The sequence below is a fragment of the Pithys albifrons genome, chromosome Z (assembly GCF_047495875.1).
Source record: "Pithys albifrons albifrons isolate INPA30051 chromosome Z, PitAlb_v1, whole genome shotgun sequence".
NCBI lineage: Eukaryota > Metazoa > Chordata > Aves > Passeriformes > Thamnophilidae > Pithys > Pithys albifrons.
Window position 1 is genome coordinate 60,588,005 of NC_092497.1, and position 23,312 is coordinate 60,611,316.

General features: G+C 38.8%; 1 protein-coding gene across 2 annotated transcripts in view; it reads left to right on the forward strand.

Annotated features, from left to right (window-relative positions):
- The window catches only part of CAMK4 (calcium/calmodulin dependent protein kinase IV), a 156,227-nt gene that overhangs the window by 51,587 nt on the left and 81,328 nt on the right, over positions 1 to 23,312 (forward strand). Inside the window, exon 2 of one of the 2 annotated variants that reach the window (XM_071580090.1) lies at positions 11,383 to 11,461. The exons of the other annotated variant lie outside the window; for it this stretch is intronic. Coding sequence (XP_071436191.1) covers positions 11,383 to 11,461 — 79 coding nt within the window. The remainder of the gene's footprint in view (positions 1 to 11,382; positions 11,462 to 23,312) is intronic. 2 annotated transcript variants of the gene reach the window in all.

Here is a 23,312-nt window from a genome sequence, read left to right on the forward strand (position 1 = left end):
TCTATTTTACATTATAGTAGAGGTTGGAAATGCCAGCTTTCAGGTATGTCATTGGAGTAAGCTGTACTTGAAGTTTCAGTATGATGGGGAGAACATGAAAGAAGTAATTTATTTTTAAACCTCTAATACATCACTGTGCTGAATCCCTTAGGTGCAGAAGTACAGGCTGACACAGATTGGATGAGAATCATTGTCCTGGATTACAGAGCAACTCCGACCGCTAAAAAGCCTCTATCCTTTTAAAATGGCAACTTCAGCCTTTCTCTTGTATGTCCAATTATTGGCTTGATCAGTGGCTGGTACAGAGAATTTCAAGAAAAGACAAAAGGTGTCTATATACGAGAAGATCTGGAATATTCTGGAAAACAGTAATTTCACTCTCATGACTACAGGAAAAGAACTCCCCTATCTCACTGCGTAGTGGTCACAGTTTCTTGCAAATGTAAGTCAGTATAAATACGCTTGCTTGCAGATGTATGACATTGATTAACAGGATAGTCTGTGATCACTGTCACTGAGAATGGTTTCCATGACATTCTGAACATCCTGTTGGAGTTTTTGTAGGTTTATCTGCACTGGAAACTGTCAAATGATAGAATGGTTTTCACAAAGAGTAGAAAAGGCAACATGGAACAGAAGACACAACAACAGCGCTAAGAAGAAAAAGTTGTCCTTCACTTAATAAGGAATATTAACAAAGAAAACATTGTGTGGAGAAAGCCATTGCATTAGATTTGTTGTAATTTCTCACCATCCTACACTGTTACTTATTGCCAGGAATTAAAACCAACTTCCCCAAGATGAGCTTATTTTGCTTGTGATGGTAAATGCAGAATGATCCTCCTTGTCCTTAACTTGACCTTTTCTTTGTATTTTTCTTCGTCACATCCCCTTGAGCAGGGAAAGGGATAGAGCAGCTTGGTGGGCATATGGTGCCCAGCTGAGCTCAACTCATCCCATCTGCAAAGAGTCGCTTTTAGCTTCTACACCGTGGGTAAAACAAAATCCCCTGAGACAAATCTGGGGGCTGGCTCAAAATCCAAGGCGGATAAAGTGACTCCAGGTACCTTTAGGTCAGAAATCAAGCAACTTTAAGCACCAGAGGAATCAGGTTTTGATCAAGCTTCTGATGTAAACCAATGCCACTAAAAGCTGAACTCATTTTTAGATGGAACATGACTGAATATGAAAAGGATTATAAAATGAGACGGCAAAAATAATGGTGGAGTATTGGACTGAGACACAGAAGTTGTTCCTAGAACAAATAATGTCTTAGCACTTCTTTTATAGTATAGTTTATTGCTCCAGATGACAGCTGATGCAGAAAAGACTGAGCTTGAGGTTTGGAAATGGTCTTGTATTTGGAGTTAGAAAGGACTGGGAGGTTCATGTAGTTGTGGAAGCCAAAACTTGTGCCTCGATGTTTCAGGAAGATCTGGAGAAAATGCAACCATGCTAAACTTCCACTGATGCAAACATGTTTGAGGAGGGAATGCGAGGGAGTCGCTCCAAACTGCAAACTCAGACTTGCTGACCTTCATAGCTCTAGAAATGACAGCCCTTGCTGACATTAACGCTTTTCAAGGTGGGATGTAAGAATAGTTTGCAGGAGACTTCCCTTTAACTTTGAATTGAAGCTGCTGAGTGACATGTCAAGAGTCCTCTGCCCTGAACTCTCACATTGGCATTGGCCAAATGAGCCAACACATTAGATGCCAAATGTGGCTTGGAGTCTGTTACCTGTGGTCCTTTCTCTGTCTTCTCACCCAGCACTTCCAAGGCAGAGAAGTTCAGTGAAGTCAAGAGCTCATAATGCACAGCTTCAGCTAAGGAAAAACAGAACTCAGGAAGTGAACACTGAAGGCAGGCCACAGCTTCCTCATACAAGGTGTTTTTTTCATGTGCTTCTGTTCTTCCTGTCCTCCAACATTTCTTTGTTTCATAAAACATTTCCCGGTGCCTCCTGCCTTGAGACCTACAGCCTTTTTTGGGCATGTTGTGCATGCTGCCCTCCATCTCTTACAAGCAACAAAACACATGATTTTCACACTCCCTGGTCTATGGTGGTCCAGTTATGAAACATCAAAACTAGAAAGAGTAGTAACACAGCAGGACAACCCGTGAGCAGCACTACTGCTGACCAGGAAAAACACAGAACTTCTGAAATTGAATACAGAAGCCACAACTAGTTTTGGTTGTTTGGGGTTTTTGGTGGTGATGGCCTTGTTGTTTTGTTTGTTTGTTTGTTCTTTTTGTTATTTCCTGAAGCACATTAGGGATATCCCATCTACTTTCTGTATTCAGAGCTCATGACCTGATTCCTTCCATTCTCTGCCTGCTTGATTTAAGTGCCTGTGGGTTCTGCCTTTCTGGTGGACAGGCAGACTGTTTCCTTACCCTACGTTTTGTGCAGCATTAGTGTTCTTGAATTTCTGCTATACACCAGTGTAAAGTAAAAGCCAAGTAAAGTAAATAATTACACCCACGAAAGGCACAGCAAGATATTCCCATCCAAGCATGAAACTTATATGTTTAAAATTTATTCTGATGTAAGATTTTTCATTCCCATTTCCACTCTGTTTTTCCCATCACAGTGGTTGGTAGGAGATCTCTCTGTCCTTGCTCAAACCTTATCTCAGACTTTCTGTTACACTTGCACCCACCAGAGTCCTACATGGAGAACCTGTGTCTCTGAAAATGAAGGTGTGGTGGTCCCAGCTTCCTGCCCACTTTGTACCTTGGAGTGGGTGAGAGGTGGTACCAAGGTGGCTGGTGTGCACTGCTCCAGAGCATCTGCATTGAGAGCCAAGGACTGATGCAGCCCCTTCATGTGTTCCTGATCCAGCATTTAGGGAAGATCCAGACCTACTTAAGTCTTTTCCAGCCACCAAAGTCTACCTAGCTGAAAAGTCAGGCTTTATGCTTTTGGAAGATCAGACCTGCCTTGATACCTCCCCTGCACTTGCAATAAGTTGGCCTTTGGTTATCAGTCTTGGCAAAACTGCAAAACTTGTTACTCTAATGGAAATAATCCCCTCTGACAAAACCTGCAGCAGAATATATTACCTTAATGCCATCTTCATTTTCTCAAGATTTTTTCTGTTTTATATCTAGTAGCATTGTCTGTCTGTTGCTGATTTATTGTAAAAGCTTATTGTACAAGCTACTTCCTGTAGCTTTGTTAATGCAATAAAATAACAAGCAAGTGTAAGTCTGCAGGTAATTATTATGATGATGGCAAATTAGTTTTTTTGACTGTTACAAAAATAATAGAAATGATAGTTTAAAAGTACCCTCTATTGTGGGTAATCAGTTATTTCAATTTATCTTTGGAGAATACATGTAAGCATGATCAGAATACACATAACATTATAAAAGATGTTCATTTAGAGAGCATTAGCAAAATATTATACATTCCTCCCAACTCCTTTGCATTGCCTGGCCTTTAGACTTACATCTCATAACTGAAAATGTCTGTCCCACCAGGGTTAAAGAAGAAAATATATGGAGTAACTAGAAAAAAAGCCCAAGAACTTTTAAATGTGCCATGTATTAAAATTTTGTTTGTTGTCTTGTGACAAGGGATCCTGGGCTGTCATTGAACATAAACTTTTCTGCAAAAGCAATTTATTTCAGAGAAGCCATTGCACAGAAGTTGGTGATTCAACAGAACACAAACCTCCAAGGAGAAAGCCATGTAGCTTTCCAAAATCAAGGCTATTCAGGATAAACGTGGGCACAAGAGCTTCTGGAATCCCAAATGTAACCAGGCCTAAATTAGCTCACTAAGAAGTTTTTCAACACCAGATTTAGACATGCAGGCATGAATAGCTGTGAATTTTTCCCTGCCTGATCTTAAAAGGTTACTTTTATACACAGAGCAAGCTGTTAAAAGTCCATAAGCTCTGTTCTACTTCCCTTCCCTTGGCCAGGAAAACCTAGAGTCATTAAAGTATGTGTGAAGATGTTCATATTACCACATGCTGTCATTTAGTGCAAAGGCCAGTTTGCCTTCTGCACCTGGAGATGGTCATGAAAAGCAGTGATCAATAATGTCGACACCTGCTCAATGTACAGACTCTCTAAAACGCTTCCTGATGAAGGAATGTTTCACCAGAGAAAAAAGATGCAGGTAATTCTGCAACGGTCCAGTAAGGAAGTTATTGCAACATGCTTTAGAAGGTTTTACAACGTTTTTAGTGCTCAGCGCTCTTTCTCCTCACATGCACTCCTTATAAAGATTAAATGAATAATGTTTATTCCTCATTACTATCTTTTAACGGGAGTAGAAAAATGCTGCCCATGAGGTAGTGATTTAAATGGTGCTTAAAGTAAGACATGTATTTCCAGGGGAGCTTTTTTCATTGTTTCAGTCATCAGGCTTTGTGTGGTGCTTTGGGAGGGTCAGTAGGTGCAGGAAATGTCACATAGACAGGAAATGCATGCACAGCATCTGTGGCTGTAAAAGTATGCCCAAGAATTTGGATCTGTGTCTTACACAGATAGTGGAAACACCTGGTTTTGAAAACGTGCTCCATTGTGTTCAGTGTTCAGTACCAAGGACAAAAATATGCATGAGCTTTTAACAATTTACTTGGTCCACTCTTCCACCTCGTATTCTTTGCTTTCTGTATTTCATTGAACTGCCCAAAAGTGAATAGGTAAGTAGTTCCCAGTCCCTGAAAAGAGAAGAGCACTCGCAAAGGAAACTCAGTTCTAAATAAAATATTCAGAATTGGTGTCAGGATCTGTTGGACTCAAGACTTTCATGTTGAAAAGTTAAGTTCATACTATGACAAGTTCATTTTCAGTCACCTTTCAGTGGCATGATTTTTTCAGACTTGGTAGGAAAGAAATTGCTTTTCCTATTGAGAACTCACCTGCTGTTTTAGAAATACAGTTATGTGCCTCTAATCCAACATTTAAAGGGGCTACAGGAAAAAGAAGAAATAGTGAATATATTTTCTATACATTTTTCTTACACAGTGTGGTACGAAGTGCTCTTATCTTCACTTCATATCTTCATTTCAGCAGTCTTCCCTGAAGCTTTGTTCAAGAGCCAACTTTGTGGAAGTTGACTACAATTTATTTACAATGGATGTATGTCTTTGGCTGTTCTCCTTTTGTTTTTCTGCTGAATGCAGTGAAGGCTGAATCTAAAAAAATATCTTGTTGGTCTACTGCATTGCCTTGCAGGCAGTCTAATCAGGAATCAATCAAAAGTCCTTTCACCTCAAATACTAGAAAATCAACTAAACAGCTTAAAGTTATAGACTGAATAACTGAAAATGTACGGATGTTTTCATTCTCTAAAGCAAATCAGCCAAAACTCTGGAACGCAATGGAATTAGCTCTCTTTTCCAGAACTATATACCTTTTTTCCACTAACCTTGCCTTATTTAAAGATTAATTTTATTCTTGGTAAGAATGTGGGAGTTCAAAGGTTTTTTCCTCTTCCTAAATTACGTGAGTTTTGTGAAATTTTCCATTCTCTTTACAAGTTGTGAAATGAGAGGGAAGGGAGGGCTGCAGTTGTGTGCAATTGCCTGCAAGCCCTGTATATGTAGTTGTTGGTGTTTAAAAGAAGCTTTTAGATTAGAGTTGAATAATTAAAGAACTATTTGTCAGATTATGTTAGAAAGTGAGTCTGGGGCACTTCACATGAACTGTGCATTGTGAGAATTTCCAAATTTATATGTATGTGCTTCTTTAAGTGAAGGCAATAGCATTAATGCCACGGAGTGTGCATTTTTTCCACTAATTTTCATTTCTATGTGTGTCATAACTTTGTTTCTTTTTTCCTTTATTTTTTTCCCTGTTTAGTCTGTTAACTTCAAACAGGACATTTAATTTTGAACTAATTTAATTTCTATAAATCCATTTGGCCTTCTAGTGTACATGTGAGGAAGAGTAAATTAATGTGCTTTTATGCTTCTGTAAAATGTACAAAAAGCCATTATTGTTTATGGAAATCAGTCCTGGACCTTGATCTGTTGCTGCAGTTTTGGCAGCACATATTTCCATGGCTTTCTACTACGTATAGTTTTCTTGGGACCAGTCATTCTTCACCTGACTTTTTTTGGACAAACTAGATTGTGTAAGAACTGTGACTGCATGAAGCACAAACCAATTTATTTTTCAAAAGTCAATTCAGAATTTAAGGAATTTAATCCAAATGAAATGTACAAGAGATTACATTGAGGAGTGTATTTGTACTGAGTTGATTCAAAAGACAATATAAATCCCAGGATGAGTGGGCATGGTGTGGAGATGCTGACCTACTTTTGAAAAGATCAAATTTCCTACTTCCAGTGAAAATACTGTCAATGACTGTTTATTTTATTATAAAAACTGCAGCTCTAGGAGTTCACCCTTTCTGTCTCCTGTGACCAAATAAACACGTGGCTACATTTCATTTTTGTCACCATTCCTGTTTCAGAGGGAGAAGCGTTTTGTGGGTTTGGGGGAAGAAAGGCTTTTTCCAAACTGGGTCAAATTCTATTTCTTGCTTTGTCTTTTCTTTCTCTGCCAGTCTCCACTGCAGGATCCTGCAAATTCCGTTTTCTCCTTTATGTGAAAATTCTGCTGATCACTTCCACCTCCTTAACACTCCTCCTGGGCGTTTCTGCCTTCCTTCCATCTGTGCTGACACCACTATTTTTGACTGCATGTATTTGAAGTGTGACCATGCCTTTTTTCTCAGTTTTGCAGTCTGGACTCACTGCAGGCATTATGGTGCTGCTGAGCATCTTCTAAAACACTGTCCTCCTAAAATAACTGGAAATTCATTAGCATATGAGGATAATAGGGAAAATAATCCGGAATGCTCAACAAATTTTATCTTGTGGAGGGAAGTTTTGCATGTACATTTTAAATATTATGAAAACATTTTTCTAATTTGTGTGGAAAACAACATAATTGCAGAGGTCAGTCCTTAACTATTAGTCTATTTCACATATTAAGTAGCACTTTTAATACTTAAAATTTTAAGGCAATCATTTGACTAAATGGTCAGTGAGTTTATCATGATGCTGAAGTGTTTGTACTTCAGTATTTTGTAGTTTACTATTTCTGTGGTAACACTGACTTGTGTGTGTCACAGCTGCAATGCATTCCATGCACAGGACATGAGATTTCTCATGAGTTGTCATTTTCTTATTTTAGGTGGTATCAGATGAGTGAGTGCTTTTGTTTTCCATTAGGATCAAGTTGTTAGGATGTATGTGTTATTTTTAGGTTTTTTGTAAGTTTAAAACTGGATATAGAAACATATTTGTGTAGTAAAGATTAGAGCATACACAGTAAAATTATTTGGGTTTTTAGTTGTTGCTGCTGCTGCTGTTGTTGTTCTGTAGCATGTTCACAGCTACACTTGGGCTTTTAAAAGTAAATCTTTAACAGAATCATTAATCATCTTTCCAGGCAGAAACATGTATGTCAGTAGAAGAGAATGACAATATTTTCAACAATACAGGAATTCTAGTTACTGTTTTCTAACTTGTCTATCTATATATTCCAAGAATATGCCTTTTTTTGTTTTGTTTCATTGGTTTTGTTGTTTGTTTGTTTTTTGTTGGTTGGTTTGTTGGGGTTTTTTTGTTTGTTTTTGGTGTGGGTGTGGGTGTGGGTGTGTGTGTGTGTGTGTATTGTTCCATCCAACTTCAAATAATTAACGATTTGAGTTCAGGTAGATTGTTCCAGGCAGAGATGCTAAAAAGCAGCAGCTGGATGCCCCTTTAAGCCTAATTGTCTTTAAAAGTAAATAAATTCATGCTTACAGGCACAAATATATATAGTAAATCATTTCATATAAAGGTGTACAAATATATGCAAAGATAGATCTGCATGTATATACAAAGATAGAAGAGCTGACAGAATCAATTCAATATAGGCAAACACAATACAGTGAGTAATCTTGTGAAGAATGAGCGCCTTATTTTCTGTTTTCTAGCCTGAGTTGAGGATAGGTCGCTTGTCAGTCACAGACTGCAATATACTGCTGCAAGTGGTTAGGAGTTGCTTGGGCTCAGGGTCCTTTCAGTTTCTTCCATTTCAACTGTTAATGTTGTGGGGTTAAATACTAGTGTTGATATCTGGTTCTTATAAAATCTGTGCCTTAACTATTGAGTTAGTGATTTCTTTCTATAACACTATTGATATTTATGACTAAGACAAAGTGAAACACCACCTGCAGAGAATGGGGCATTGAAAGGCTTATGGTCTGCCTATCTGGCCATGAATTCCATGCCTGTGGAAAGTGGTGTGTTGCTGCAAGAATTCTAGGTTTCCACATATGTGTATTTTCTGACCAAAAGGCTCCATGAAGTTTTCTGTTGATGTAAATTCCGGAAGAGGTTCCAAGTGCCAAATGGATGTCAGGCAAAGTTTGATATGGAAAGGCTTAGGATAAGGGAAAGAGGTTACAATTAGCAGCTTTTCAGTTGCACATGAGATTTTTGCAGCTGAATCTTCCCACTGATCTTTGGTGATGAAAACTCGAATTCCTCCAAATGGTGACCTTCCAAGTCACACAGTCTCAGGAAAGCTCTATGGGCTGATTCAACAGAAAGCTTGCTGAGCTCCAGAAGGAAGCCAAAACAAGCAGAGCAAAGCTCCCTTATTTGCAAAAGACAGTTCTGTTTTCACGTTTTACATTAAGAGCCATGGGCTGATTTCTACCACTGACATCCCCCACCTCTCGCCTTCTTTTTCCAAATGGGGAGATATCCTAACCAAAGAGACAAGGAATCATATCTGTACTAGTGATAATTCTGTGCTAATTTTTGCACCAGCCATGGTGTAAGCAGACTGCCATCCTGTTCCTGAGTTCTGGTGCTCTTTTCTGGCATGGAAGAGAAAGGCTGTGTTAGCTGTTGTCTTGATGATCTCTTTCCTGGCTGGTTGGTACATGTTTGTCAGAGCTGGGCATAAGAACATAAACTTGAAGTGAGCTGTTTGAAAGTGTTTCCAGGTCTTGTGATACTTTGTCATTAATTTTTCCCCAAATTAGGACTCCAGGGATATGCTGTTCAGAAATCTCTGCAATAGGGAATAATTTCTAAAGTAGCCCCTTTGTGTGTGTTTTGAATGGTGACTAATGAGCCTGATGTCAAACAGCTCATTTGAGTTCACCTTCATAAATTCCTGTCTCTCCTGGCTTTCATATGCCTTTTTCAAGCATTATGCTGCCTGGCTTCCAGCTCAGGATACAGTCAAAGGGACTGTTAAAGGTGGTGTGTTGATACCCTTGGTGGTGTAGCTGTCCATCTCATCACCAAGCCAGTGCTATTAAACCATCAGGGGTGTTCTTATTCACATGGAAGATTTTGCAGCACCAGATTACAATCTGGTAAAGGAAACAGTGGCAAAAGCATTACTGAGAGGCAGTTGCTGCCCTCCATTGGCACATCAGCAGTGAACACCTAGAGATGTGCACAGGAATGATAATCTATTTATTTGGATCATCAACTGCACAGCTTGCCTAATTCTGCCCTCACTCAAATACAATAATTATTAGAAAGTTCTTAGTAAGAACTTGTGTAAACCAATGAGTTTAATGTTTATATTGCATTCTGCATTTGTGAAGCAGGGTACAAGAGTGATTTGCAGTTCATTCTCTGACTTCCCCACTACAGTCCTGCAGTGAAATACTGGAGATATAAACCTCATCACAGCAGGTTCTTAGAATTCTATCTTTTAACATTTTTTGGTTGTATTTATAAGATGTGAAGTATTCTTTTTAATGTGATGGTTTTTTTTTTCTACTTGCCAAATAGATCTATTCTGTGATTTGGCCAAGGAGAGAAGATCTAATTAAATTCATGTAATGATTCTGGGAGTCACTGAATCTTGCAGTAATCACACACATTTATCAATATACTGTTATGAGAGGCAAATCATTTTCACATTTGAGATGAAGATTACTTTATGTGTGATGCACGCAATCCCTCAGATGATTGAGCTGCATAACCCATGCCATAGATGACCTTCCTAATGAAGAGGCCTTTCTGAAACAAATCTTCTCAATCAAATGCCAGTTCTTATGCTCATGGATGTACTCATGAAAATATGAATGTGCCTACCCAGAGCCTTATCTGGTGCTTGTGCCCATGCTGAGGGGGCAGGAGTGGAGAGCATGGGTGGCAGTTTTGTACAGCACTGCTCAGAATAATAAACCTTGTGTCACAGCTTTATTCATATAGTCAAGCATGGCTATGTCACTGTGCTGTTTTAAAGAAAGCTGCTTGTGTCATTGTGCAGCTCCTGGTCATTTCCTATAGACATACTGAGATGGATTTCCTCTGGTTCAGAGATCTGCAGTAGAATTTGGTGTATGGTCTATATGAAATTCACTCACTGAACAGTTGCTATATGGAGTTCTGAAGGGGTTACACAGAAAGTCATGTACGAAAACTGCAGTTCCCTCTAGCTTAAAAATCTGCAGCTACTCAGAAGTGCTGTCTTAGAGTGGGTAACAAACCTCCTGAGAACAGGAGGTTTCCAAAAATGCCTTAAATTCAGTGCTGACATGTAGCACTTCAGTGGATCCATTATGTGATAGAATATAAAGGTATCTGAATGGTTCATAACCAGTATGGTTTTACCAGAGGTTTTTTTCCTCTCTTGAACTAGTTCATAGAGTACAGATTGCTTCCTTGGCAGTAACAAGTAAAGCACAGCAAGTCAAGCCTGCCCCTGGAGACTGTCTAGCTCAACTTCCCGCTCAGAGAAGTGTCTTCCACCCAGAAGAGCCATAATTTTATGAGTGCTCAGATTTAGCACATTCAACTGAGTAACCTTGAAGGCAACCAGAAGATTGTAAGTCCAATTCCTTTTTGCTATTAAAAAGCCCTATCAGTTTCCACTCAACTAACCAAAAGTGCTGCTTGCTTCCTTGGTTGCCAAATTTGGCTGTTTGGGCAAGGGGGCAGGGAGCAGCACAATAATTGTCTCTTCCATCTCAACATTACTGCCATGAACAGTTAGTGAAAAGACCCAAAGCAATTAATTGTTGCAAATGTGTTGCCTTAACAAAGACAAGATACACTGCCAGAATTTTGAGGCAAGAAATATGTTCACTTGGTATGCTGAGGAAACCTCCAGGAATCATCAGGAGGCAGAAAAGATGTGACCAAAAAGCCCCTTGAGCTCTTGCAAGTTCTTATTGACTGAATAAGTGCTGAACTGTACTGGTTCAATGGAGTTTTTACACTAGAAGGTTTTTTTTTTGTTGTATCATCTGTGGGGAAAAGTGAGGTATTTTTGCCCAAAGTGGGAGGAATAGAAAATGTAGTTTCAGTTAAGCAACTCTGCTTATCAACAAGTTTTAAGAGTTGTACGTACAACTACAACTATTCTTCCTTTTTTTTTTTTTTAATTTAGTGGGGCTACATCCATTGTCTACAGATGCAGGCAGAAAGGGACCCAGAAACCTTACGCCGTCAAAATGTTGAAGAAGACAGTAAGTCTTTTTGTTTTGTTTTGCTTTGCTTTGCTTTGTAATATGTTTGGAATTTTCTCTGGGTTTGGTGGTTTTGTTTTTTTGTTTTGTTTTTGTTTGATGCAGTTTCTTTGTGTGTGGAAAACGTGCTAGATTTAGGAGACTGTTCAGTTTGTATTTTCTGTGACAGAGCTTCTTTGGCTCTTCATCATTAAAACAGCTCTTAGAGGTAGCAGTACTGTGCTGGGAATGCTTTATACCCACAAATCTTGCTTGTACCTTCATCTGGTGTTGTCTATATAGACTTAGATTTGGGCAAAATATTTTAGACAAATATGTCTTTTTCCTTCACTATAGAAAAGAAACACATCCTGAATAATTTAAATGTTCGGTGGTTTCATTTTGATTTACTAAGTTGTTTTACTCAAAAAATGCCATGGCACAATTTATCTTTTTCAGAAACTGATTAAAACACCAATTCAAACCCAAGTAGAATTAAGTATTTAGTGGAGGTTTTTTGCAAGAGAATCAGTTTAGATGATAATTTATTTTTAAAACTCCATATGTGCCACACTTGTACCACAGCTGTTTTTGTATGTGCTACAAAATAGGTGGTGGAGATCATGAAGAGAGACTAGAGAGGAAAGACTAGTAATGGACTGAGAGATTTCAAGCAGAAAGAGGGTGAGGGGCATAAGGCAAAGCTGCTCATATGCCTAAGAGGGGAAGAGGAGTTTGAGGGAAAACAAGCTGTGGGACATGGACATGATATTTATTCATGAATGATTTTGATTCAGTTTATTCTAGTTTAAATCATTCATTACTTCATAAAGTTCAGGAATGTTCACATGTAGAAACATAATGATGGGTGGGTAGGGGTAAACATGTCTAAATGGTGAATTAACTGGTGGTCTCAGTGCAAAACATAATGAATGGGTTTCACATGAGTAAAATATTGGCATTATTTTATCTTCTTTGAAAGTAAGCCAAACTTTAAGCAGGCACAAAATATTCAGTTTTGTGTACTGCTTTTGAATTTGCATCTGGTGTACTGGAAGAAGTGGAGCATGTGAGGTACTTGCATTGCTGCAGGCTATGGCCTGCCTTTCCTGTGGAAAAGCAGAGATCTTAGTTTTTAAGTTTTTATCAGTTCATTATGCCAATGATTCCCATAATGCTTTAGGAGTATACGTTCCAATAATTCTCACTCTGAAATGCATCAGAAAGAACTCTATTACTTAAATGTATTTCTTTGCCTTTTGATTTTTCTCTTTGTGGAAATTATTCTTGCTAGATGTATCTATTTGTATCTGAAACTAGTCAATCAGACTTTTAGTAGACTTACTGAAGCACAGATTTTTGTTTTGTTAAAGTGTAGGAGAAATGGCAAATGAAGAAGAAAAGACTATTGTTATGTAAGTTGTTTTCACAGTAGCAATAGATTGGCTTAATGCAGCCTTGATTATATTAGCAGTGTGGTTAAGCAGTTCATGGAGCTGAGTTGTTCCCACTGTAAATGATACATTTTGGGATGTTTTATTGTGACAGCAAGTAATCCTCTTACACAGCTGAGCTTTTTTTGTATAATTGGGAACACGGAAGACAATACTGTAAGGACGTGCCACTGCTTGTGTCTGTCCAATTTGGAGATATAATTTTTTATCACAGAGACAGAACTATCTTTGTTACAGTGCTCCTACAGCAGGAGGTCTGATCTTTACTCAGAGTATCTCAGGATAAAAATAACCATGTGTGGGCCAAATCATGCACCAAAATGTTCACTGGCTTAAGTTTTGTGTTAGCTTTTTAAAAAGTTAGAAAAGTAGATGGCAGACCAATAGTGGAGGAAAGGGGATAGGAGGAAGAGATGAAGAACCTGTGGTTATCTGCTTTTAATAAATAGTCCTGTTTCTTCAATTCCCTTCTTAAATGCACGTAATGGAGCTGTGAAAAGCACATGAAATTAGAAGACAAAGGAAAATGACAAAAGAGCAAATACTCTGATTTTTCTGTTCAAACTGACTGACTTTAAACATTGCACCAAATAAGACTGACTTTGAAGAAAAGGTCTGTAAAAGCAGGGAGAGGATCAGGGATAGGGTGGTCCAGCTTATTCTGGAAGTGATAACAAGTGATGTGTGATTAGGAATCTGGTGGCTCATGGGCAGCTCCAGATTTGTAAGTGATTATCACTATGATGCTGTAATTTGAAGTAAAGCATTAGAAATTATTACTTTTGTCCCATGGGAAAGATTAAATAAGAAAAAATGATCCTTTAGGACTGAAGTAGTGTTCTAGAAAGAGACTGCAAGAAACATAAAATGCCTATCAGTGTTATTTTCATTTAAATAGTAAGAGTAATTTTTTATTTGACCTAATTCTTATGTAAGAGTGAATACAATTTCAGAGAAGACATATCAACCAGTTCTGACAATACATGCTTGTGGAGGGATATGATTTATTAGGAGGTTTTGTAATTAATATTTCTTCCTCATCCAGATTAATGAAATAGTACTAGATTATTTTCTAAGTTCTATGGGCTTTTTTTTTTGGTTTATGGTTTTTTGGTTTATGTTTTTGGGGGGGATTTTTTGGGAGTTTGTGTTTTTATTGTTTTTTTTTCCCTGTTTCTAGTTAAACCAACAAAGAGAAACAGAAGAAAACATGGTTATACAAACCTTGTCATATCACTAAAATAAAACCAAATGTTGGTAATATTATATTTCATTGTAGAGGTTTAATCATTCTTAACCATTAGTACAAAATTTATGCAATTCCAAAAGGAGGAGGATAAAAGAGGTTTTGCTGGTTCAAAAACTACAGAAGCAGAATCCTTGCATTCCCTGTTTGTTTTGATTTTCTCAAATTTAGCCCAAGTTTAGGAGTAGTTTTGAATCCTTGAAGTTACACTTATGGTGAATAAAGTTTAGTTCAAAGAACATCTCAGGTTCTTATTCCTAAAATGTCTGAATGTCAAAGCTATGAAACTAACAGACAACTTAAAACTATAACTTCTGCAGCAGCTAAAAGACAATGATTAGATGGGCTAAAGAGGTCCAAAGAAAAATTGATTTTTGAATCAGTGGGAGAAACACTCTCCTGTAATATATAAGAAATTAGCAGATACAAAAAGAAGGACGTTTAAAAACCACCATCTATGGTACAGGTGAATAGGCATGCCAAGCTGTTGCTTTCAATTTCCCCTTCCAACCTTTGTGCTTAGTTCCTGAGCATAATTAAAATGTACTGTATTATATACTCATTGTATTATGTACTCATTATTTTATTTTTGCTATGTTTATGCCTCTTAAATTCCACACAAGTAGTAAATGTAAAGATTTTAATAATGTAATTTCTTTGTGGGGAAATTTATTTCATGAAGCAAGAAAGAAGCAAAATGATTATACAGTGCTTCAAAAAAAGTGATCAAATGAGCAGAGTACAGTGATGAACTTTTTCGCTTGCAATTGCAAATATGAGATGGTTTTGCTTTTCACTGTGCAGTTTACCTCTTCTGATGACTCAGGCTTAAGAAAAGCGAAATATCTTTACTATACACTTTACAGGTATGATTGTTACTGCTTTTAAGCTGAGACTTACAAATAAGTGATTATTTACAACCAGTCTTTCTGGAATAGTTGTTGTTGCAAACAACATAAAGCACGTAGATCATATTAGAAGAATGCAGGATTCTCTAAGGATACAGACATATATATGTGCTATTTATTTATTACATGAAGAATCTCATTTGCAGACCTTTTCCTCCTCTTAGTGTGTTTTGAGAAAGCTAGGCAGCTGAAGATTGCCTCAGAATCTGCACAGGTGAATGCTTTCCATGAAATTAGATCCACCTCTGCCTTAAATTTCCCACCCTAGTCTGGACAAGTTGCATTAAAAGTAGTGAAGGGAACAGATGGCCTCTGTTTCGTGGTTTCTAAACTAAGATACCAAGTGCCTGCCTGAATTATAGGTCTACCAAGTGCTAACCACTGTGAAGTAGTTTGGGAGCTGCCACAGCAGTAAAGTAATTTACTCTGCTTAAAGGAGGACAGGATGCTGGACTGTGTTGTTTGGAGTCTGGGTCTTGACATATTCTCAGTTCAGCCTGAGCCATTGGTTGAGGTATTTCTTAGGGTTTCATCTTTTTCATCCATAAAAATGAGATAATACTTACTTGATTTGCTTCTCAGCAATGCTTTGAAGGATAGTCTGATTAATATTACTAGGTTTTATTTGACAGGTACTGTCCCTTAAGAGGGATTAAGTATTATGAAATTTTAGGCCATCTGTGTCTCAGTAAATGAGGCATACAAGTATAGGGGATTCTCCTTTTGATTTCCTGATTTTTTCAGGTGTGGCCATCCTCCCTCACATGGTTTATGATGCTTTACTAATACTTCTGCAGTGCTTTTATCAAAATCAGTACTTATGAATCAGCATTCTTCTTGCAGACCATTGGTGTTCAGGCACATCAATTTTTTTTCAGATCAGAAACAGAGCAATAGTTTCAAGCAATGTATCCTCTGGAAATAGTTATGCTGTGATTAATATAATTGTACTAGTAAGTTGAACAATTTGAGAGCAACAAATAGTTTATGTCTGTGGAGCAGAGAGGAGTGTGAGCAAACATAAAGGTAACAGGCTTCCCTTGTGGATAAGTGGGGTTGCATATCTAGTGTTAGGGTCTGAAGGAGATTATAGCAGTATGTATAAAAAAGTCTCAATTACATTAATACATTAATATATGCACATTTATGTGCATATATAGATATACAACTTGGGCAAGAGGAACAGACAACTAAGGAAGAGTACCAGGATGTTAAGGCCTGTACAGAGAAAATGAGAAAGGCAAAAGCTCAACTAGAACTCAATCTTGGCCACTGCTTTGAGAGATAATAAAAGGTGTTTTTACAAAAATATCAACAACAAAAGGAGAGTGAAGGGCATTCTTCATTCTTTATTGTACACAGGGGGGAACATGGTCATAAAGAATTAGAAGGCTGATGTACTTAGTGCCTTCTTTGCCTCAGTCTTTAGCATAGAACTGGTTATTCTCAGAGCAGCCAGCCCCCTGAGCTGGCAGACGGGGACATGGAGCAGAACAGACCCCCTGCAATTCAGGATGAAGCAGTCAGTGACCTGCTGGACCACTTAGATGCTCACAAGTCTGTGGGACCAGATGGGATTCATCACAGGATGATGAGGGAGGTGGTGGAAGAACTTGCCAAGCCACTCTGCGTCATTTGCCATCAGTCCTGGCTCACTGCGGAGGTCCCAGATGACTGGAGGCTACCCAGTGTGATTCCCAACCACAAGAAGGGCTGGAAGGAGGATCTGGGAAAGTACAGGCCTGTCAGCCTGGCCTCTGTGCCCATGAAGGTCATGGAACAGATCATCTTGAGCATGATCACATGGCACATACAGGACAACCAAGGGTCAGGCTCAGCCAGTACAAGTTTGGGAAAGGCATCCTGCTTGACCAGCCTGACCTCCAGGTGATGACCAGGTGACCTGCCTAGAGGATGAAGGAAAGTCTGTGGATACATCTTACCTGGACTTCAGCAAAATCTTTGACACCTCATTCCACAGTATTCTCCTGGAAAATCTGGTAGCCCACGACTTGGATGAGTGCATAGTTTACTGGGTTAAAAACTGTCTGGGTATCTGGGCCCAGAGAGTGGTGTAGAATGGAGGTACATCCAGTTGGCAGCCTGTCACTAGTGGTGTCCCCATGGATCAGTGTTGAGCCCAGTTCTGTTTAATGTCTTCATTGATGGTCTGGATGAGGGGATTGAGTCTACCCTCAGAAAGTTCACAGATAACACTAAGTTAGGTCAGAGTGTTGATCTGATGGAGGGCAGAGGGATCTGGACAGGCTGGATCCATGGGATGAGGCCACTTGTTTCAAGTTCAACACTGCCAAGTGATGGGTAACAACAACCCCACGCAGTGCTACAGGCTTGGGGAAGAGTGTATGGAAAGCTGTCTGGAGGAAAAGGACCTGAAGGGTGCCTGGAGTTGCTGCTTGACAGCTGCTGAACATGAGCCAGCAGTGCCCAGGTGGTCAAGAGGGTCAAGGGCACCTTGGCTTGGATTAGCAATAGTGTGGCCAGCAGGACAAGGGAAGTGACCGTCACCTGTCCTTGGCACTGGTGAGTCTGCATCTCAAATCCTGTTTTCACTTCTGGGCCCCCCATGACCAGAAAGCCATTGAGGTGCTGGAGTTTGTCCAGAAAAGGGCAATAGAACTGGGGAAGGGTCTAGGCTGTAATTCCTATGAGGAGTGGCTGAGGGAGTTGGGATTGTTTAGCCTGGAGTGAAGGAGGCTCAGGGGTGACCTTATTACTCTATACAACTCTCTGAAAGGAGATTGTAACCTAGTGGGGATTGGTCTCTTTTTCTAGACAGCCAGTGACAGGATGAGAGGGAATAGCCTCAAGCTGTGCCAGGGAAGGTTCAGATTGCACATCAGAAGGCATTTCTTCTTGGAAAGTGTAGTTAAAACATTGGAATGGACTGCCTATGGAGGTGGTGGAATTACTGTCCTTGGAAGTGTTAAAGAAACAACTGGACATGACACTTAGTGCTATGGTCTAGTTGACAAGGCAATAATTGGTCAGAAGTTGGACTTAATGATCTTGGAGGTCTTTTCCAACCTAAGTGATTCTGTGAGAGATATATACGTATATACACACATGTATATTTTATATACACCATATATACATAGGCTATAAGATATAAGTAAAACACCTAAAGATTCCCATGTTCACAGGGAGTAGAGTTGGCTAGGTTTTTCATTTTTTATTGCAGGGAATTGCTGGCATTAACTGATAATCAAGAGACTCATAAAAATGTCTGATCTTTTTTCCTGGAGTGTTGCTTTGGGTTGAGCCTTCAGAGTTGATTGAGAAGATAAGTGTTGGGGGGGGAGGAACAGGTGTATCACAGTTGACGTGATCAGAATTCGTAAATTGGTCCTTTATTGACTTTTGGAGAAAATTATGTATGTTTGCAATTACAAAATTAAAAATTCTATTTGTTGCACGTGGCCTTACAGGATTTACATTTGAAGTTTCTCCTGCCTCCATATGCCTGTTTCTCCATTCACTGTATAATGAGTATATATTTATACACATATGTTTGTATATATCTATATCTAATCTATTTAACTCCTGTAGTTAAGTAAATATTGGACAGATATCTTAGAGTGAGGAAGTTTAGCAGCCATACCTGATCCACAAATAAAACAAAAGCCTGACATTATACACAAATTTCTATGTTACACTGTGACAGTATCCTTTTTTCTTCAGATTACAAATGTGTGGAATATATTAACATACATGACTATATTTAAGATAATTTCTTTTTTTCTTGGACTGTATTAATATGTAATGATCTGATTTTTTCCCAGTTTTTTTAAAAAAAAAGAGTTATGTCATATGTAAATGTACATGAAAACAGTCACCTGCACACCACTGCTCATTAGAAAGGAGTATATTTATCAACTAGCTGACACATTATCTTCCGTTATTCATACACACACACGCACACGTATGGACACCAAACAGACCATGCTTAGTATTGAAAAAGAAGCAGTAATTTCTTAATTACCACTCCATCTGCAGTACTATCTATTATACATGTAGATTAATTTTCCTGGATTTCTCATTTTTTATCATCCATGCCATCATCTTATTCATGTGCAGTTCACACTGGTTTTACTGAAAGATGAAAAAAAAATTCAGTCAAAATTAGTTTCAATAAAGAAATAAGACAGTAAGGCTTGGAGTTTTCTGCTGCTTATTTCCTATTTTCTCTCATACGTAAAGTAGTCTGGATTCTACTATGCCATTCACTACTTTCCAAAAGAAATAGCTTTACAGTGGAAGTCCATAAAATGCATTGTGTCTAAAAAAAGAACAACCAAGTTCATTTTACATAAATGCTCTACAAATAAGAACTAAAAGACTCTTTTTTATCTGCACAGAGTTACCATCATGTTTTTGCTTTGGAAGATATGAAATCAGACACCTGTAAGTAAAAGTGGAAATCTTACTGAAAACTAAGTTTGTTAGCTATTTTATTTGTGACAACCAAAACCATTTTTTTTTTTTGGTCAGGATGACCCTCAGAAAAAGAAAAAAAATCCCATTCTACAGTTTTAAAAAGCCTGTCCTACATATGTAAAGTTATTTTAACATGTCACATTACATTGTATTGTATTATGTAACAGTATAGTGCAGGTGTTGTGTAAAAGTCATCTAACATAGTATTTTTTAACTGTCACTATTTAGATTTAATTGCTGTGCTATTCCTGAGTGAGTCATACCTTGGATTAATATTTTAACAACTGACAGTATGTATTATATCTCTTTTTTCCTTACTTAATTTATAGGTGATTAGTTAACAGTCATTTCTGATCTTCAGGGCTTATTCTTCAAAAACACAAAGATCAGCTTATATAAAGACAAAACTATAAAGCTCAACTCACTGTTTTTCAAGGAAGCTCAGTCTCTTGTGTACATTGCACTGTTGAACAAGTTCTTCTCAGACCTAAATAATATCCCTTAGATGATAAATTCAGTGAAAGAAACCAAACCCAAACATGACACATGTTTAGCTTTGAATTACTTAACAGGAACTCCTGTGAAATTATCTCAGGTGCAAATATTCTTCCACCAACCTACTCATGCTCATTTTACTCCTTCCCAAATCTGCAGTGATTTGTCTTCTCCATGGCTGTAAACAAGCCTGGAGGAGCTCTCTATATCTAGGGTGCAAATAAATGTAGAGAGGCAAGACAAAGAATAGGAACAGGATGTGTTGCTCTGTGACGCTATATTTAATGCCTAAAGCAAATGTGTAACCCTACAAAAGGATGGCATTTCTGAGGAGTGGTGCAGAGGTAAATATGAAGTTATCCTGTGATTATAGTCCTCCTCTTTGGAAACCTTTATTTACAGCCTATTAACGAAATATGGAGATGTGCCTTAATGGAGCTGTACTGCAGAGAAGGCAGGGCTTCTGCGTGCATAGTCTGTGAAGCTTGTGCTGGGGGGTGTCTGAAAGTCTTCTCCCTCTGCATTTTAAGAAGTTGCTGTTTTCAGTTGTGTGTGCTCTCATCACAGGTGTGACAGCTATTCTTTCATGGGGACAGAGATTGAGCTTGTTCTGTGTTGTAGAGTAATGAACAAAAGGAAAACTCTCAGTATGCACTAAAATATGAGGAGGGCAAAAGATAAGTAATGGCAGTGTTTTCTCCAGTGCTGGCAGTTCAGATGCTGGAATAAATCAGGAACAGTGTATGACTTAAAATGTGACATCCTGGGTTTATTCTTCTGAACATGAGTTCCCTGTAGCTCTTCAGTGAGGCAAATCTAACTGAGGTTTGTAGGAGAGAGGACTTGTTGTACCAAGAACTCCATAATCATCATGTACTGCCTTAGCAAACTGGCTTATTTCGAGGTAAAATATAGCCTCTCCGGCTGAGGTGGTCTTAAGTTTTGGGGTTTTTTTTGCCTTTTAAGAGGAAGACTAACCACATGTAGGGAGGAATGGAACTGCCAAGATGGAAATTAACACAGCAGCTGTATAAGCAGCACAATCAGAGGGCTCTGTCACAGAAGCTTCTTCGAGGAATCATGAAGTCAACATCTCTGTCTGATCTGATTGAGGCACTTCACCTGGTCAGAGGATCTTTTAAACCTGAAACTAAGGTTCAGCACAACTTTCTAACCTGAATATTGTCACAGTTGATGACTGCAGGACTAGCGTGTGTGTGTGTGTGTGTGTGTGTGTGTGTGGGTCATGACAAGTTTTTGCTAAACTAAACTTGCTCTCTGCTCAAGTCACTTAAGAAGAGTTTTATTAAGAAAACAAACAATAACAATAAAAAAAATCTAAAGCAAACAAAACCAAAACCACCTTAAAAAACCTAAACCAACAACACATCACCTAAATAAAAAACTAAATAAATAAAAATAAAAAATAACTAGTAACATGTTTTCCTACAAATGTAAAAATACTCATCCCACTTTCATTGTTATTCCTCCTCCTTCATTTTCAACAGCCTTCAAATGCTACTGTTTGTTTCCAACAAGTTATTCCATTACACTTTGCATATATTGAAGGAGCAGATGTTTCAAATTCCAATTGAGCATATTTTCAGTAGATACAGCTGTAAGCATCTGGAAGCATTTCCACAAGTAAAAGGAAACAACATAAACAAGATGGTTTATTTTGTGTTTCAGTTCTATTTCATTCAAGTCACTTTCATTTACATTTTGTTGGGGAGAAATCTGATTTCAATTTTTTTAGAACCACAAAGATCACATGATGGCTTCTGAGGGCTTCTAAGCAGCACTGTCAGGAACATCAGCCTGCAGAAATCTAGGTTTTTTCTTCAAAATACATAATGGTTATATAGGTTTCAGCTCTTTATAAACTGATAATAAAATAGTGCTACAAGAAGAACTAGTATAATAATAATTGTAGAGTTTTGGATTGAATAGCAAGCACAGTAGATAAAGGATTTGAATGTAAAAATAGGAGAAAATGCAAAGTCGCAAGAACTCAGTGATAAGGCTTTCAAGAATTTGCGGGAGAAGTAATAATTCCTGGAGATGACACCCCTAATTTCTAGAAATGAGAAGCCAAAAGTTTGTTAATCAGAACTCCTGAAAAATTATTCATTTCACTAATATAAATAATTTCATTTATTTTTGGGGGGCCATTACTGTGTTACATCTGCAACACATCAGAGTGGCAACACACATTAGCAATGCCATGTTTTATGGATGAGGAGCACATGAGGTGCCCAGGCTAGGAACTGGAAATATTTGTATCCAGGCAGTTGGTACCACGGTTCATAGCACATCAACAACTACCTCCTCTGTGCTTTACTTCACGGGTAAGATCTGCCTTCTCATCTCCAGGCCAGTCTCTTGAGTATCTTCATCCCTTCACTGGACTCTCTGTAGCAAGTCCTTGTCTCTCTTAAACTGGGGTGCCCAGAACTGCATGCAGTAGGGCCAGGTGTGGCACTGGGCTGCAGGATCTCCTCCCCTGACCTGCTGGCAACACGTCTTATAATGCAGCTCAGGGTATCACTGGCTGCCTTTCTCTCAGGAGAACATCACTGGCTCATGTTCAACTTGGAGGCCATCAGGAGCCCCAAGGCATTTTCTTCCAATGTGCTTCCCAGATGGGCATCCCCCAACCGGTGCTGGTGCCTGGAGATGTTCCTCTGACTTTGTTGAGATGCAGCCCCTTTCTCCAGACTGCCCAAGTCCCTCTGGATTGGCAACACCACCCACTGGCATATCAGCCCTTCCTCCCAGTTTGGTGTCATCAGCAAATTTGCTGAGTGTGCACCTGTCCCATCATCCCGACCATTAATGAAGATGTGACAGAGGACTGGACCCAGTACTAATGCTTGGGGTACACCTCTATTCAGTGGCGTCCAACTGTAATTCATGCCATTCTGGGCCTTGCTGTTTAGCCATCTCACTGACTGCTTATTCATTCCATACTTCCACAGCTTGTCTGTGGGGATCTTGTGGGACACATTGTCAAAAGCCTTACTGAGGCAGTGCCTGCTGCTCTCCCTCATCTATGAAGTCAGTCATTTCATCATAGAGATTTCCCAAGTTGGTCAGGCATGACTTACAAGTGTACACTTGGCAAATGCTCCCGATGACCGACTTGTCCTTCTTTTGCCTGGAAATTGTTTCCAGGATTAGATGCTCCATCACCCTCTGAGAGGTTGAAGTGAGTCTGACTCTAGTTCTCTTGAATCCACCTTCTTGCTCCTCTTGAGGACATTTGCTTTCCTCCAGGCTTCTCTCAGTCACCATGACTGATCAAGAGTCAT